The sequence below is a fragment of the Astatotilapia calliptera genome, chromosome 1 (genome assembly GCF_964374335.1).
Source record: "Astatotilapia calliptera chromosome 1, fAstCal68.1, whole genome shotgun sequence".
NCBI lineage: Eukaryota > Metazoa > Chordata > Actinopteri > Cichliformes > Cichlidae > Astatotilapia > Astatotilapia calliptera.
The window spans coordinates 18,877,446-18,889,704 of NC_137422.1; the positions used below are offsets into that span (position 1 = coordinate 18,877,446).

At 40.6% G+C, this 12,259-nt stretch overlaps 1 protein-coding gene across 3 annotated transcripts in view; it reads left to right on the forward strand.

Annotated features, from left to right (window-relative positions):
• Positions 1-12,259, forward strand: part of ankrd11 (ankyrin repeat domain 11) — a 115,606-nt gene that overhangs the window by 85,230 nt on the left and 18,117 nt on the right. For all 3 annotated transcript variants that reach the window (XM_026166284.2, XM_026166297.2, XM_026166291.2), the window contains 2 exons: positions 4,066-4,211; positions 12,003-12,135. In XM_026166284.2, the coding sequence (XP_026022069.2) occupies positions 4,125-4,211; positions 12,003-12,135 (220 nt within the window). In that variant the 5' untranslated portion in view covers positions 4,066-4,124. The remainder of the gene's footprint in view (positions 1-4,065; positions 4,212-12,002; positions 12,136-12,259) is intronic.

Sequence of the window (12,259 nt, forward strand, 5' to 3'; positions counted from 1 at the left end):
GTTTGTGTCTTTATGTCTCTGTTTTCCCCATACATAATCAAAATTGTCTGTCTGTATTAGAGCAGCTGCTTGGTTGTGCTGGCTATGGTAGAGTTTGGTCTGTGAGCCTTTGAGGTTGAGGTGTTTTGCAGTTTTATTGCAGCAGATATATGCAATAGCATTTTCATTTATATAACAGCACTTCTTATATGCTTGATAAGAAAACTCCATGTGCGTCACTGTACACATTATCTTTAAATAGAACATTAATTTTGTATGAGCGGGCACACTAATGTCCCTTGTGCTTTAAAAGAAATAAATTCACAGCTGTGTGCCCTTTTATTAAATGCTACTGCATTTATGTCCATTCTTCTATTTTATCTGCCTTGTAGGCTTTGAAACCATTGTAAACTAACTCTTGAAGTTGACCTCATGCCAGTGCAAGTGTGCTTGTGATGTGTCCCAGTGCTTCTGCAAGTATGCACATGGTATGCTGCAATATGCTGAAGTGTTGGCCTCCATCTGACCGCAGAGGGAGTGGCTCGGGATAGAGAGGATGCTACAGGAGGATGAAGAGAGAGAGGGACAGGGGGCATAGAAAGAATGGTGTGTGTGTTTATTCAGGGGTGAGAGAAGCTTGGAGAGTAGTACTGGCAGGTCCGGTCCTTCATTTAGAAGAGATTGCTTCTCTGGCTCAACACTCACCACTCCTTTCTGCAGTTATCTCCATGGCCACGTCTAACTTGGCTGACGTCATGCATAATACATTAAAACTCAACAGTGCAGTGCGTGTTTTTTTTGTTTCTTTCTCCCTACCCCTGATGTCAGGGAGCGAGTCAGCAGGCAACAGTTAATTGGTTGCTTATAAACTTAAAATGTATTGCCCCGTTGATTAAAAATGTAACTACAGATGATTTGTCTCTGAAATGCATATTTTATATATCTACTTTGCAAACCCAAAAGTTGTGAAGAGAAGAGAATTGAAATGGGACACCGTTACAACAAACACATTTGACAAAACTTTGTAAAACACAAACAAAAGCTAGGCTGGAAAATGTAAATGAACTGTTGAATTTAGTAACTCATACAGCCACAACAAAAACCCTCAGATTATCCTGCAGCTACTTATGAGTAACAGGACAGAGATGAGGAAGACGTGAGGACGGTTCCTCACTACAAATCGAGTGCGTTAATTAATAATTCTGGGATGTTTTGGTTGAACAGCCCTCTTCGTGTTATGTCACAAGTAGCTAAGGGATTTGTTCTAAAATTATCCTTTTAATTTATTATTAACTTTCTTGTGTGCTCTGTAACCCTGTCTTTCGTTGCCTTAAACTCAGGTCATGGTCTTGTGTCGTGACATTCCATTGAAAAAAAAAAATTCTTCTTCCAGTTTGGAAGTCCCTTAGGTTTTTGCCAGAAAGTTTAACTTTGATCTCACATGTCCACAGAATATTATCTAGCAACATTATCCAGCAAGTCTTGTGAAATATCTGGAGAGTCTTTTCAGATGTGCTGCGATGTCCTGATATGAACACCATTCTTATTCAGTGTTTCTTCTTATTGTGGACAAGTTGTCGAGATTTGTGCAGTTGTTCTGCTGTTACCTTTTGGTCTTTTTTCACCTAATTTGGGATTATTTTTGGTGTGCTCTTTACAGGACGCCCATTCCCAGGTAGTGGACCTGAATTCTAGCCATTTGTAAATGCTTCTAGCCTGAAAATGTAGTAGCAATCTTGCCATGGTTCACATCAACTGATCTCTCTCGAAAAGACACGGCTTTGACAGTAATCAGACTTTGTATGCCTTTATTTATAGGGAGTGACACCTCTTAAGCCACACTTACAATCTCATCTCCTTAATTGGAACACCTGACACCAAGTAGGTTTAGGCAAAGTCAGTGGCACAAAAGTGTACCGTGTGGAATTTCTCAGTGTGTTTTATCATATTGCATTTGTCTCCGGTTTGAAGGCCGCGTTTTATGACTAATCAATGTAGAAATCCTGATCATTCCTTATGGGTCACCAATGTTTCTGGCACCTTAAAGATAGCAAATGCTTAAACTTCTTTTCAACCGTTAACACCTCAAAACACCTGAAAGTTGTTTTGTTCGCTGGCCTAGATTACTATTCAGCACCACTTTAACGCACTCCCACTATATGCAAGCTCATGATCACTTACATTTCTGAATATGTAGATAAAACCCACCAAGTAATTGAGTGGGAGTAGTTTTTGCAGTGGTTGCCAAGTTAGTAATGTCTGGTTTCCATTACACATCATCTTATAAAGGCTGAAATTAAACTAAATAGTGTAATGTTAATCAAACACTCATTTTCTTTAGTAATGTTGAATGAATTTGCAGTTTGTTCTTGGAGAAAATGACTTTGTCTGTTGGTTGTAAAACATCCCAAAGTGACATTTTGTAGAAATCTTGTATGTACACTCATAAATGGACATATGAAATTAATCAACTGTTCAGCGACGAAACACAGACACACTGTCAGCAGATATTGGGTGTCTTGTTATTGGCATGAAATTACACAGGAAATGATGCCCCTTGGTTTTGAACAGGGTTTCCTCTCCATGTGTGCCTTTGTGTGACTGCAAGCTTGCAAACAGCATTTTCTTGTGTTTCACATATCAGCGAAATGCTCGGTTGCTATTATCATCTATCATAGTAGTCCCAAAATAGTGCAGATTATTGTTCTAGAAGCCTCGCTGACCCAGTTTAATGTGTGTGTCTGTGCGTGGCTGCAGTGTTTGTTTATTTCTGAGAGCGGTCGACCTTCCTGTCACTTTGTTTGGTGTGGTGAGAGGTGGGAGTTGAGGGAGATTGCAGCAAGTGCCTACCAGTAGCAAAGAGGGACTAACAATGAACTGTGCGAGTGAGGAAGGTGCCTGTGGTTTGCTGTGTTTCTCATGTCTTATTCTTTACAGCTGTAAAGGGGGTCAGCACGTCCACTGCAGTTGTGTGCCTATCTGGTTGGCTGGCTGGCTGTCTTGACTTGACTGACTTGCCTGGAAGGATATAAATAGCAGTCTTTGAATAGGATAACTGCAGAGCGAAGGGAAGAAGGGTGGGGGGAGGGGAGTGGAGTGGAGATGGAAGTGGCGCCAGGGAAGATAGGAGTGCCAGTGTCTCAAAGTAGAGGGAAAAAATAATGCAGCCATGGCCTCATCTGTTCACTCACTCAGTCAGTCACAGGGATGATCACATTTGGACGCACTCTTTAGAGAAAGTACATTACAGAGGAGAGAATTGAGGAAAGGAATGTATGATTAATTCATGGCCCTGTGAAGCAGGCGGCCATGAAGGAAAGGCAGTGGATAGTAATGCACATATTGTTGTGTACTTGCACGTAAGGCAAAGTAGACACTAAGAACACAGAGGACAATAAACTGTACAGAACTCTCATGGTTTATTGTGAATTTACAATAAAACCACTTATACCAGAGATGATTGTTTTTGTTGTTGTTGCTGTAATACAATGGATCACCTTCCTTAGTCACTATGGCAAGGATGCCATAAATTAGTACAGGGTAAAGCCCACAATTACAAGGGCTGGCTAGCTTTGGCGGTAAGTAGCTGTTTGGGTTTTTGTTGAGACGTGCCGGTTAAATTTCTAAAGACATTCCTCAGCTGTTCCAAGGCCCACAACATGTGCATTATGCAATATCTTGGACATAGTCTGCCCTGTTGTCATTCCCAAATTCTAGTATGTCAGCACTTAAGATGTAGCTGATATGAATAGCATGCCTCTGTTAAAAGTAATTGTACTTTGATTGGGTTTACACTTAACAGAGATTTCTAACAACTTTTTTTAAGTATTCAGGCGGCTCTTACTGCTCTTTGGGTTCTGCCTGGTGAACAGATAAGCCCTTTGCCTGCCACAGCTGCAGCTCTCCTCCCTCTTTAAATGCTCTTCCTCCAGAGCCAGGGGTGTAATGGTTGAAAGTGGAGTGCTTGATGTACCACTAATGGCTGCATCGTCTGGCAGTGTGTAAATGTGTTTTCAATGAAACGTCAGGTGCTAAACTCCCCCTCCCCTCCATCCACACACCATTTTGTTTTTCTCTTTGTTCCAGACGGTTGATGACGATGCAATGGCAGCGTGAATGAAGCTTGGCGTGGGGAGAGCTGAACGATGCCCAAAGGTGGGGGTTCTAAAACCCCCCAGCTGGACCACTTCCCACTCAACACCGACATGGTGGAAAAGCAAGGTGGGAAAAAGGTAAGATTGAAAAGCATACAGTAAACACAGTGCACAGCAACAAAGCCTGTTTCACTTGGAGAAACATGAGTTAAAGTAATGACAAAATTAGTTTTAGATTGGGGTTTAGATCATCATTGAACTGAATGACAAAGACACGTGGTCTTCAGCAGAAATCATTTACTCCCTTTAAACAGCACTTTCTGACCTTTTGGTCATAAACCTGAGACGCTCACATCAGTTTAGTTATTTAGTAATTACCAGTTTATCTCCGTAAGCTTGACAGTTCCTTACGCAACATCAAAAAGATTTCTGTCCCAAACTAATGTTGTTGTTTACCAGTCACACCATGCTTTGCATTGGCTCTGTGGACCAGCTGGAGGCAGGTTCTGACTTGTCAGCTTACAGAGCTCATCTCAAATGTACTGTGGAGTAGAGCAATGTATGTGTTGCATCACTCTGCAATTTATAGGTATTTACTTTAAGTTTAACAACCAAAGTAATGAGTAGAATGTAGTGTGTAAATGAAATAATTAAAAAGAGTAAGATTCTTCTTTGCACATTTGATTGTATGGTAAGCTCTGTCCCAGCTCATTCCATGGAAATATAAATATTGATGTATGTTTCTAGGGGTGTGCTGTTCCCATATTTCAGACTGGTTTTTGGTGATCTTTGGTGGTCTTGTTCAGGCTTTGCTTTGCCACACCTCAGCTGTAGCGTGTTGGTTGCTAGCCAGAGTGAATTTAAAAGCAAAGCAATATGGTTTAGAAGTATTTTACACTTGCTACACCAATAGTTGTTGTTGTTTTGGGGTTTGTTTGTTTTTTATAAATGTTTGCAAAAGTTTTTTAGTTAACCACAAACGGGTCAAGTGAGTTGATACAGCTAAAAACTTGTCTTTAGTTCAATCAAAGAGACATCATAAAAATTGCTTCATTTAAGCCGTATCCTGTCAGCCTCATGGTAAGCGCATGTATGTGCAGGAAGACGAGCAACCAGTGCAGCTGTAAGAGCATTATGCAGCAACCTAATGAGATTAGTGCAAAAAATTTAAAAGAACGACCCAAATACATTTTTATTTTTCATTTGATTTACAGTGGGGCAAAAAAGTATTTAGTCAGCCACCGATTGTGCAAGTTCCCCCACCTAAAATGATGACAGAGGTCAGTAATTTGCACCAGAGGTACACTTCAACTGTGAGAGACAGAATGTGAAAAAAAAATCCATGAATCCACATGGTAGGATTTGTAAAGAATTTATTCGTAAATCAGGGTGGAAAATGAGTATTTGGTCAATAACAAAAATACAACTCAATACTTTGTAACATAACCTTTGTTGGCAATAACAGAGGTCAAACGTTTACTATAGGTCTTTACCAGGTTTGCACACACAGTAGCTGGTATTTTGGCCCATTCCTCCATGCAGATCTTCTCGAGAGCAGTGATGTTTTGGGGCTGTCGCCGAGCAACACGGACTTTCAACTCCCGCCACAGATTTTCTATGGGGTTGAGGTCTGGAGACTGGCTAGGCCACTCCAGGACTTTCAAATGCTTCTTACGGAGCCACTCCTTTGTTGCCCGGGCGGTGTGTTTTGGATCATTGTCATGTTGGAAGACCCAGCCTCGTTTCATCTTCAAAGTTCTCACTGATGGAAGGAGGTTTTGGCTCAAAATCTCACGATACATGGCCCCATTCATTCTGTCCTTAACACGGATCAGTCGTCCTGTCCCCTTGGCAGAAAAACAGCCCCATAGCATGATGTTTCCACCCCCATGCTTCACAGTAGGTATGGTGTTCTTGGGATGCAACTCAGTATTCTTCGTCCTCCAAACACGACGAGTTGAGTTTATACCAAAAGTTCTACTTTGGTTTCATCTGACCACATGACATTCTCCCAATCCTCTGCTGTATCATCCATGTGCTCTCTGGCAAACTTCAGACGGGCCTGGACATGCACTGGCTTCAGCAGCGGAACACGTCTGGCACTGCGGGATTTGATTCCCTGCCGTTGTAGTGTGTTACTGATGGTGACCTTTGTTACTTTGGTCCCAGCTCTCTGCAGGTCATTCACCAGGTCCCCCCGTGTGGTTCTGGGATCTTTGCTCACCGTTCTCATGATCATTTTGACCCCACGGGATGTGATCTTGCGTGGAGCCCCAGATCGAGGGAGATTATCAGTGGTCTTGTATGTCTTCCATTTTCTGATGATTGCTCCCACAGTTGATTTTTTCACACCAAGCTGCTTGCCTATTGTAGATTCACTCTTCCCAGTCTGGTGCAGGTCTACAATACTTTTCCTGGTGTCCTTCGAAAGCTCTTTGGTCTTGGCCATGGCGGAGTTGAGTCTGACTGTTTGAGGCTGTGGACAGGTGTCTTTTATACAGATGATGAGTTCAAACAGGTGCCATTCATACAGGTAACGAGTGGGGGAGAGAAAAGCTTCTTACAGAAGACGTTACAGGTCTGTGAGAGCCAGAGATTTTCCTTGTTTGAGGTGACCAAATACTTATTTTCCACCCTGATTTACGAATAAATTCTTTACAAATCCTACCATGTGGATTCATGGATTTTTTTTTCACATTCTGTCTCTCACAGTTGAAGTGTACCTCTGGTGCAAATTACTGACCTCTGTCATCATTTTAAGTGGGGGAACTTGCACAATCGGTGGCTGACTAAATACTTTTTTGCCCCACTGTATCTCTTTGCTGTTTTACTGTTGTTGTTTGTTATTTCACTAAAAACAGCCAATTCAGCTAATTTATAGTTGCGGATGTATTTATTTGTTGCATTTAATTTTTCTAAGTCGGAAAAGATAGCGTTGACTCAAGACTGATGTTGCCTTACACATATAGATCCCCAGTTGTTTCCCAAGTATAAAAATACAGTGTAATAATTCAACACACTCACTGGATCGCTACTAGGTATCAGCAGATACCCAAAGCCAGGGTACTGTAGAAGAACGTAAGATATCTGATTGGTTTTTATTCTGTTTTTTGCAAATGTCATTTGACTCCATGACATGGAAATGGGGCAAAAGTGAAACCTGTGCATAGTTATGCACTGTCCCCTCTCTGACAACATGGGCTATCAAAATAGGTATGTTCAAATCACATGAATGCATAAGTACTGGTATGTGCAAAAGTTAAATCAAACAGAAAAATGGGAATGAAGCAGATTTTTTTTTTTTTTTAATTTGAGAAGTTCATGTGTGCATGTGATGTAGTTCTGGACTTCAGACTTCTCTCTAACCTTTCTGTGCATACATTATAATGTATGTTAATAAGGTGATGCTCTTTAGGTTGGGCTTTTCTCATCAGTGCAGTGTTTTACATCTTGAGCTTGTTAGAACACTAAAGTCAGTCTGGGATGACATAAATGGGATGTCCTAAATCCACTGAGGAACAGTTGCAGGTTTTTCAAGAAAAACCTCCCTGACGAGTACCTTTTAAAATACAAAAATAAAATTAAATAAAATTTCTTTCTCAAACTCACTTTAGCTTACTGCCTAAAATGTTTAAGTGTTACTATATATCAGGCGTAGGAAGCTTACTATAAGGCATCAAATCTCTGTCTGTCTTTTTTTGCACAATCAGGAGTTCAGCAACGAAACCTGCAACACAGATGAACGTTAATCTGGATCCACACTGTTCACTAAAACTTTGAAATTGGTGCTTAGTTCCCTTGATAACCCTATATGTTTTTACTACCAGGTCATATGTTAAACACCAGTTTGTTTTACTCTCATTAGTAGTTGCTTGACTCACTTGCCTTGAAGTTGAAAATGGTTTATCTCAGGTCCCTGCCAGTGGTTATTTCTTTATTGCATATTATGACATTAACATGCTACCTAGTAACCACTTACCAACAGGCTAAAACAACCCTTTTTAAGATCATATGTAACACCTAATAAAAGTATCCCATTATTTTTAATTTCATAACGGTAACATCTAATTTATAGCCACAAAGCATTACACTCATGTTACTTGGTTTGGCAACCAAACAACAGACTAAAATCACAGACCAAACCATACTGTAGCTTGGGCACCAGCATGTACTAGTCATCAACTCATGATAGGTTGCGATTCCCCCTCCCTGACTTTTTTCTTGTTGATGTTGGTTAATGTCTCTTTACTTGACTTGTACAGATTTTATAAGTGTCGCCACAATAAGTGGTGTAAAGTTGTGATTTAGTAGGGGAATCTATATAGACTGCATGCTTACTTTAATAAAAAATTTGCATTTGGTATGTGTACTGTATTGCAAGACAAATGATACAATATATTGTGGTATGAATACTTTATTCCACCAGTCCTGCATATTTGCTATATTTTGTTTTCTTCTTGCCACATCTTCGACTGAGCTATTATTTAATACAACATACCTGCGCAGGTCTTTGTACTTGCGTAATCTTCTTACTCTCAGTTGTATCTTGTAGTTATTAATGATTGATAAACAGCTCGACGGAGATTCCTTTTAATTAAACTATAGTTCTTGCATTTGACTTCAGCACAAATGCTTAATTAAATAATGGACTATTGCATAATAGACTTGGGTTCAGTGTTTGTTGTCTTAAAAAGCCCTAAGTCACATGTCTGAAGTGCTTTTGAATTGGTGTCACCTTATTGCCCAGTTATGACGTATTCACTACCTTGAATTTGACACAGATACTGTCGTCACTGTTTGTGTTGGAACAAAGTTTTGGGCGCAGCTTGATGATGTCATGTGTGTACTAACTGTTCAGCTACCAGCAGCAGCTCTGAGAGGTGTAGAAAGCAGAGGTACAGCTTATGCAGGCATGGATTTACAACCCTCTGCAAAGGATTGCATCAGACTCTGGTATGGAGGGAGGGAGGGAAAGAAGCGAACAGGGGTGGGTGGAAAACTGAGTGAGACGAAGAGAGCACGCATTGCTAGGAGACCACCAAACAGGGTGTCGTGTGAAGGCAGATCAGAGGAAAGTCTTGAGTTGTCAAAGCTTTGCTTACACTTAATTCTCCAAAATCAACCCGGTTGAACTTTAGAGATTTGAGTTGGTGAATTGACCATTTTTCCCCAGTCCAGTTAACCAGAGCTATATGATGGTTCTTTTGTTTGTTTGTTTGCTTTAAGAAATAATTCACATAGTGTTTTCCATGCTTAAGATGTACTGTAGCTTTAAACGTATGCATCATAATTTCGCTCAAATGGTGTGTTCTCTCTTTGTGGGAGTGAGCGGGGATGCAGACGGGCAGACAGAAAGATCAGCTCATTGTAGCTGACACTGTTTGTCTCTACTGTACCATGACATCATGGTCTTATGACTGGGGCAGGGCAGGGGGAGGAGTTCAAAGAGTTGATACATAATAGAAAACCTGCCCTCAGGATAGAGATAGATGAGCAGGGTACTGAAGATAGGACAGAGAAATTAGGTGAATTAAAGCGTCTGTTTGTACGTTATCTCACCTCTGTCTTGCATCTTACGTTATGAGTCCTTAAACCTGTGTAGTTAACGGAGTCGTCAAATGATTAGATCCTTCCTGTAGAAGTTTTGCTTGAGCATTTGTATAGGGAGTTATAGGGAGCTATAGTGGACTGATTTTTTTTATTTTTCACTCTGTGCTGAATCCTGTGTATGCTTTTTGTTTTTTGTTTTTGAACGCTTAATCACAGATGGTGTCGTCTGAATCATACATGGAGTCATTGCTGAAATTCCAGTATTGACTACTGTATTGTAAGAGAGTACATTTAGACTTTCACGATACCGACCAGAACCTTACATGACAAATAATGTAATTATGAAAAACACTTTTCTTTTTAGGTAATATCATTTATTTAAAAAAAAAAGATCCTTTAAAAGCATGGTATCCTTTTAATGCCACAACAATGTCCCATTTTTAGCATATAAACAGTATCAGCTCTCTTTTGTTTCATTTTATTTTTGTTGTTGTTTATGGACTGATTCTTATAGCGCTTTTCTACTCTCCTGGAGTACTCAAAGTGCTCTGTACAACACGCTGCATTCACCCATACACACCCTTTCACCCAAGCACTGTAATCTATACTGTCAGTGCATTACTGTCCTTCATACGTATTCATACTCCGATGGATGCATTGGAGAGCAAGTCGGGGTTAGTATCTTGCCCAAGGATATTTGGCATGCATACTGGGGGAGCCAGGGATCGAACCACCAACCTTCCAATCAGCAGCTGACTTCCTCTACCTCCTTAGCATAAGCATGTAGTACATTAAATATAGAAACCTAAATACATGAGTCATGACTTAAATCCCTGATAAACCCACCACAGTGGTCGCAATGATCACGGCCCCAATCTTGTCTCACAGTCACTCACATTTATACCCACCGTTAAGGCGCAGGAAACCACTGCAGTATTCTCCTGAGCGATAGGTGTCACCACTCAGACAATATCGCCACAGAAGAAGAAGTCAAAACACGGAAGCAAAGACTTTGTCGGGTGTTGTTTTGCAAAGGTTTTTCCACACAATCGTACACTCGTGTCTTCAACCCAGCTGCGGCAGCCACGGCACAACGTGCCAGGTTACAAAGATCTTGAGGTGCACAAATGGCCAAAGCGCTGCAAAGTGTCACACAACACACTATGTGATGTCAAAATCAGCACGCAAAATATCAAGCATAATAGGTCCATTACTGGGGGACACGTTAAAAACATTTTTTGTTACACAGATGCAACACTTGTCTTTTAATATTGTGTTTTTGTCATCTACAAATATCTCTAAGTGTCCACTTTGAATTGATTCCTAATGTATTGCAATTAGGAATGCAGCGTATGGCTTTGACTTCATATATTTGCTCAGTGAGAAGCTACTGCTTTCCTCTTTAAAAATAATTCTGTGTTGAATTCTGTGTATTCTAGTTAAAAATGTATATAAATTAATAATGAATAATTGTTAGTAGCTCGTTGTAAGAGATACAAACCCAGCTTCAGTTCCATTCCCAAGCCTGGATAAATGAAACGGCTGCATTAGGAAAGGCATCCAGCGTAAAATCTGTGCCAAATCACATATGTGCATCCATCAGCTGTGGCGACTCCTAAAGAAAGGGACCAACATAAAGTAGCTTTAATAATGAATAATTATTTACTGCTACCACACAAGAAACTATTATGAAGATGTCTACAAGTTGTTTATGATGTCATCTTCCACTGTTTGTGGTCTGTGGGGGTCTTTTTGTTTGTTTTTAAAAAAGGTATTCTGGATAAATTAGTTTGCATGAGCACCCAAACACAGAACAACCGTTAAGTTAAGCTGGGCAAACACATAAGTATTTACATCTGTTGATAGCAGATACACAGGGGTTTGTGATTGTTTCCAGCAGCTGTAGACCACAGAGCCAAGCCGGCGTCAGCTTAGCCTCCTCTCCCTGTGCCTGGCTCTTTTACTGTGGCCAGGAATCTAGGAGGAAACTCTGGAAAAACTTTTGCTTTGAGAAGCTCTTAATAGCTAGAAGAGTCAGGCCAGTGAATTCAGTAGGAAGGTATAGCCAGAGACATTATGAAAGAGGGACACGGCGACTTAAAAATATGGTGGTAGATGTATAACCTCCAGGGGGGAAAAGCTTTTTATAAACGGAGTTTGCGGTCAGCAAACTTGTGCAGTCTTTTATCAGATGTTATTTCCTGGTGACCATTGAAATTAAAGTTAATTTAATTAATGCTTCAAAATGTGCCTGAGGGTGTTTTCAAGGTGGCAGCTGAGTCAGGAATTGCTTCTAGGACTTTAAAGTAAGGTAGACAAATAAAGTGCACTGCTCTGATGAAGACACTTGCTCACCCCAGTGTTTTTTTGCTTTCACAGGATAAGGTGTTATCAAACAAGACTCCCAAATTGGATCGCAATGATGGGGTCAAAGAGATGAAAGAAAAGGCCTCTAAAAGGAAGCTGCCCTTCACTGCTGGAGCAAATGGAGACCAGAAAGATTCTGACTCAGGTAAGGCTGTATTGCTGTGTGTTTACGCTCATGTTTCTGCATCTCGATCACCTTGTGACTTTGTATAGACTCAACTGGTTCTTATATAGCGCTTTTCTACTCTACCTGAGCACTCAGTGCGGAA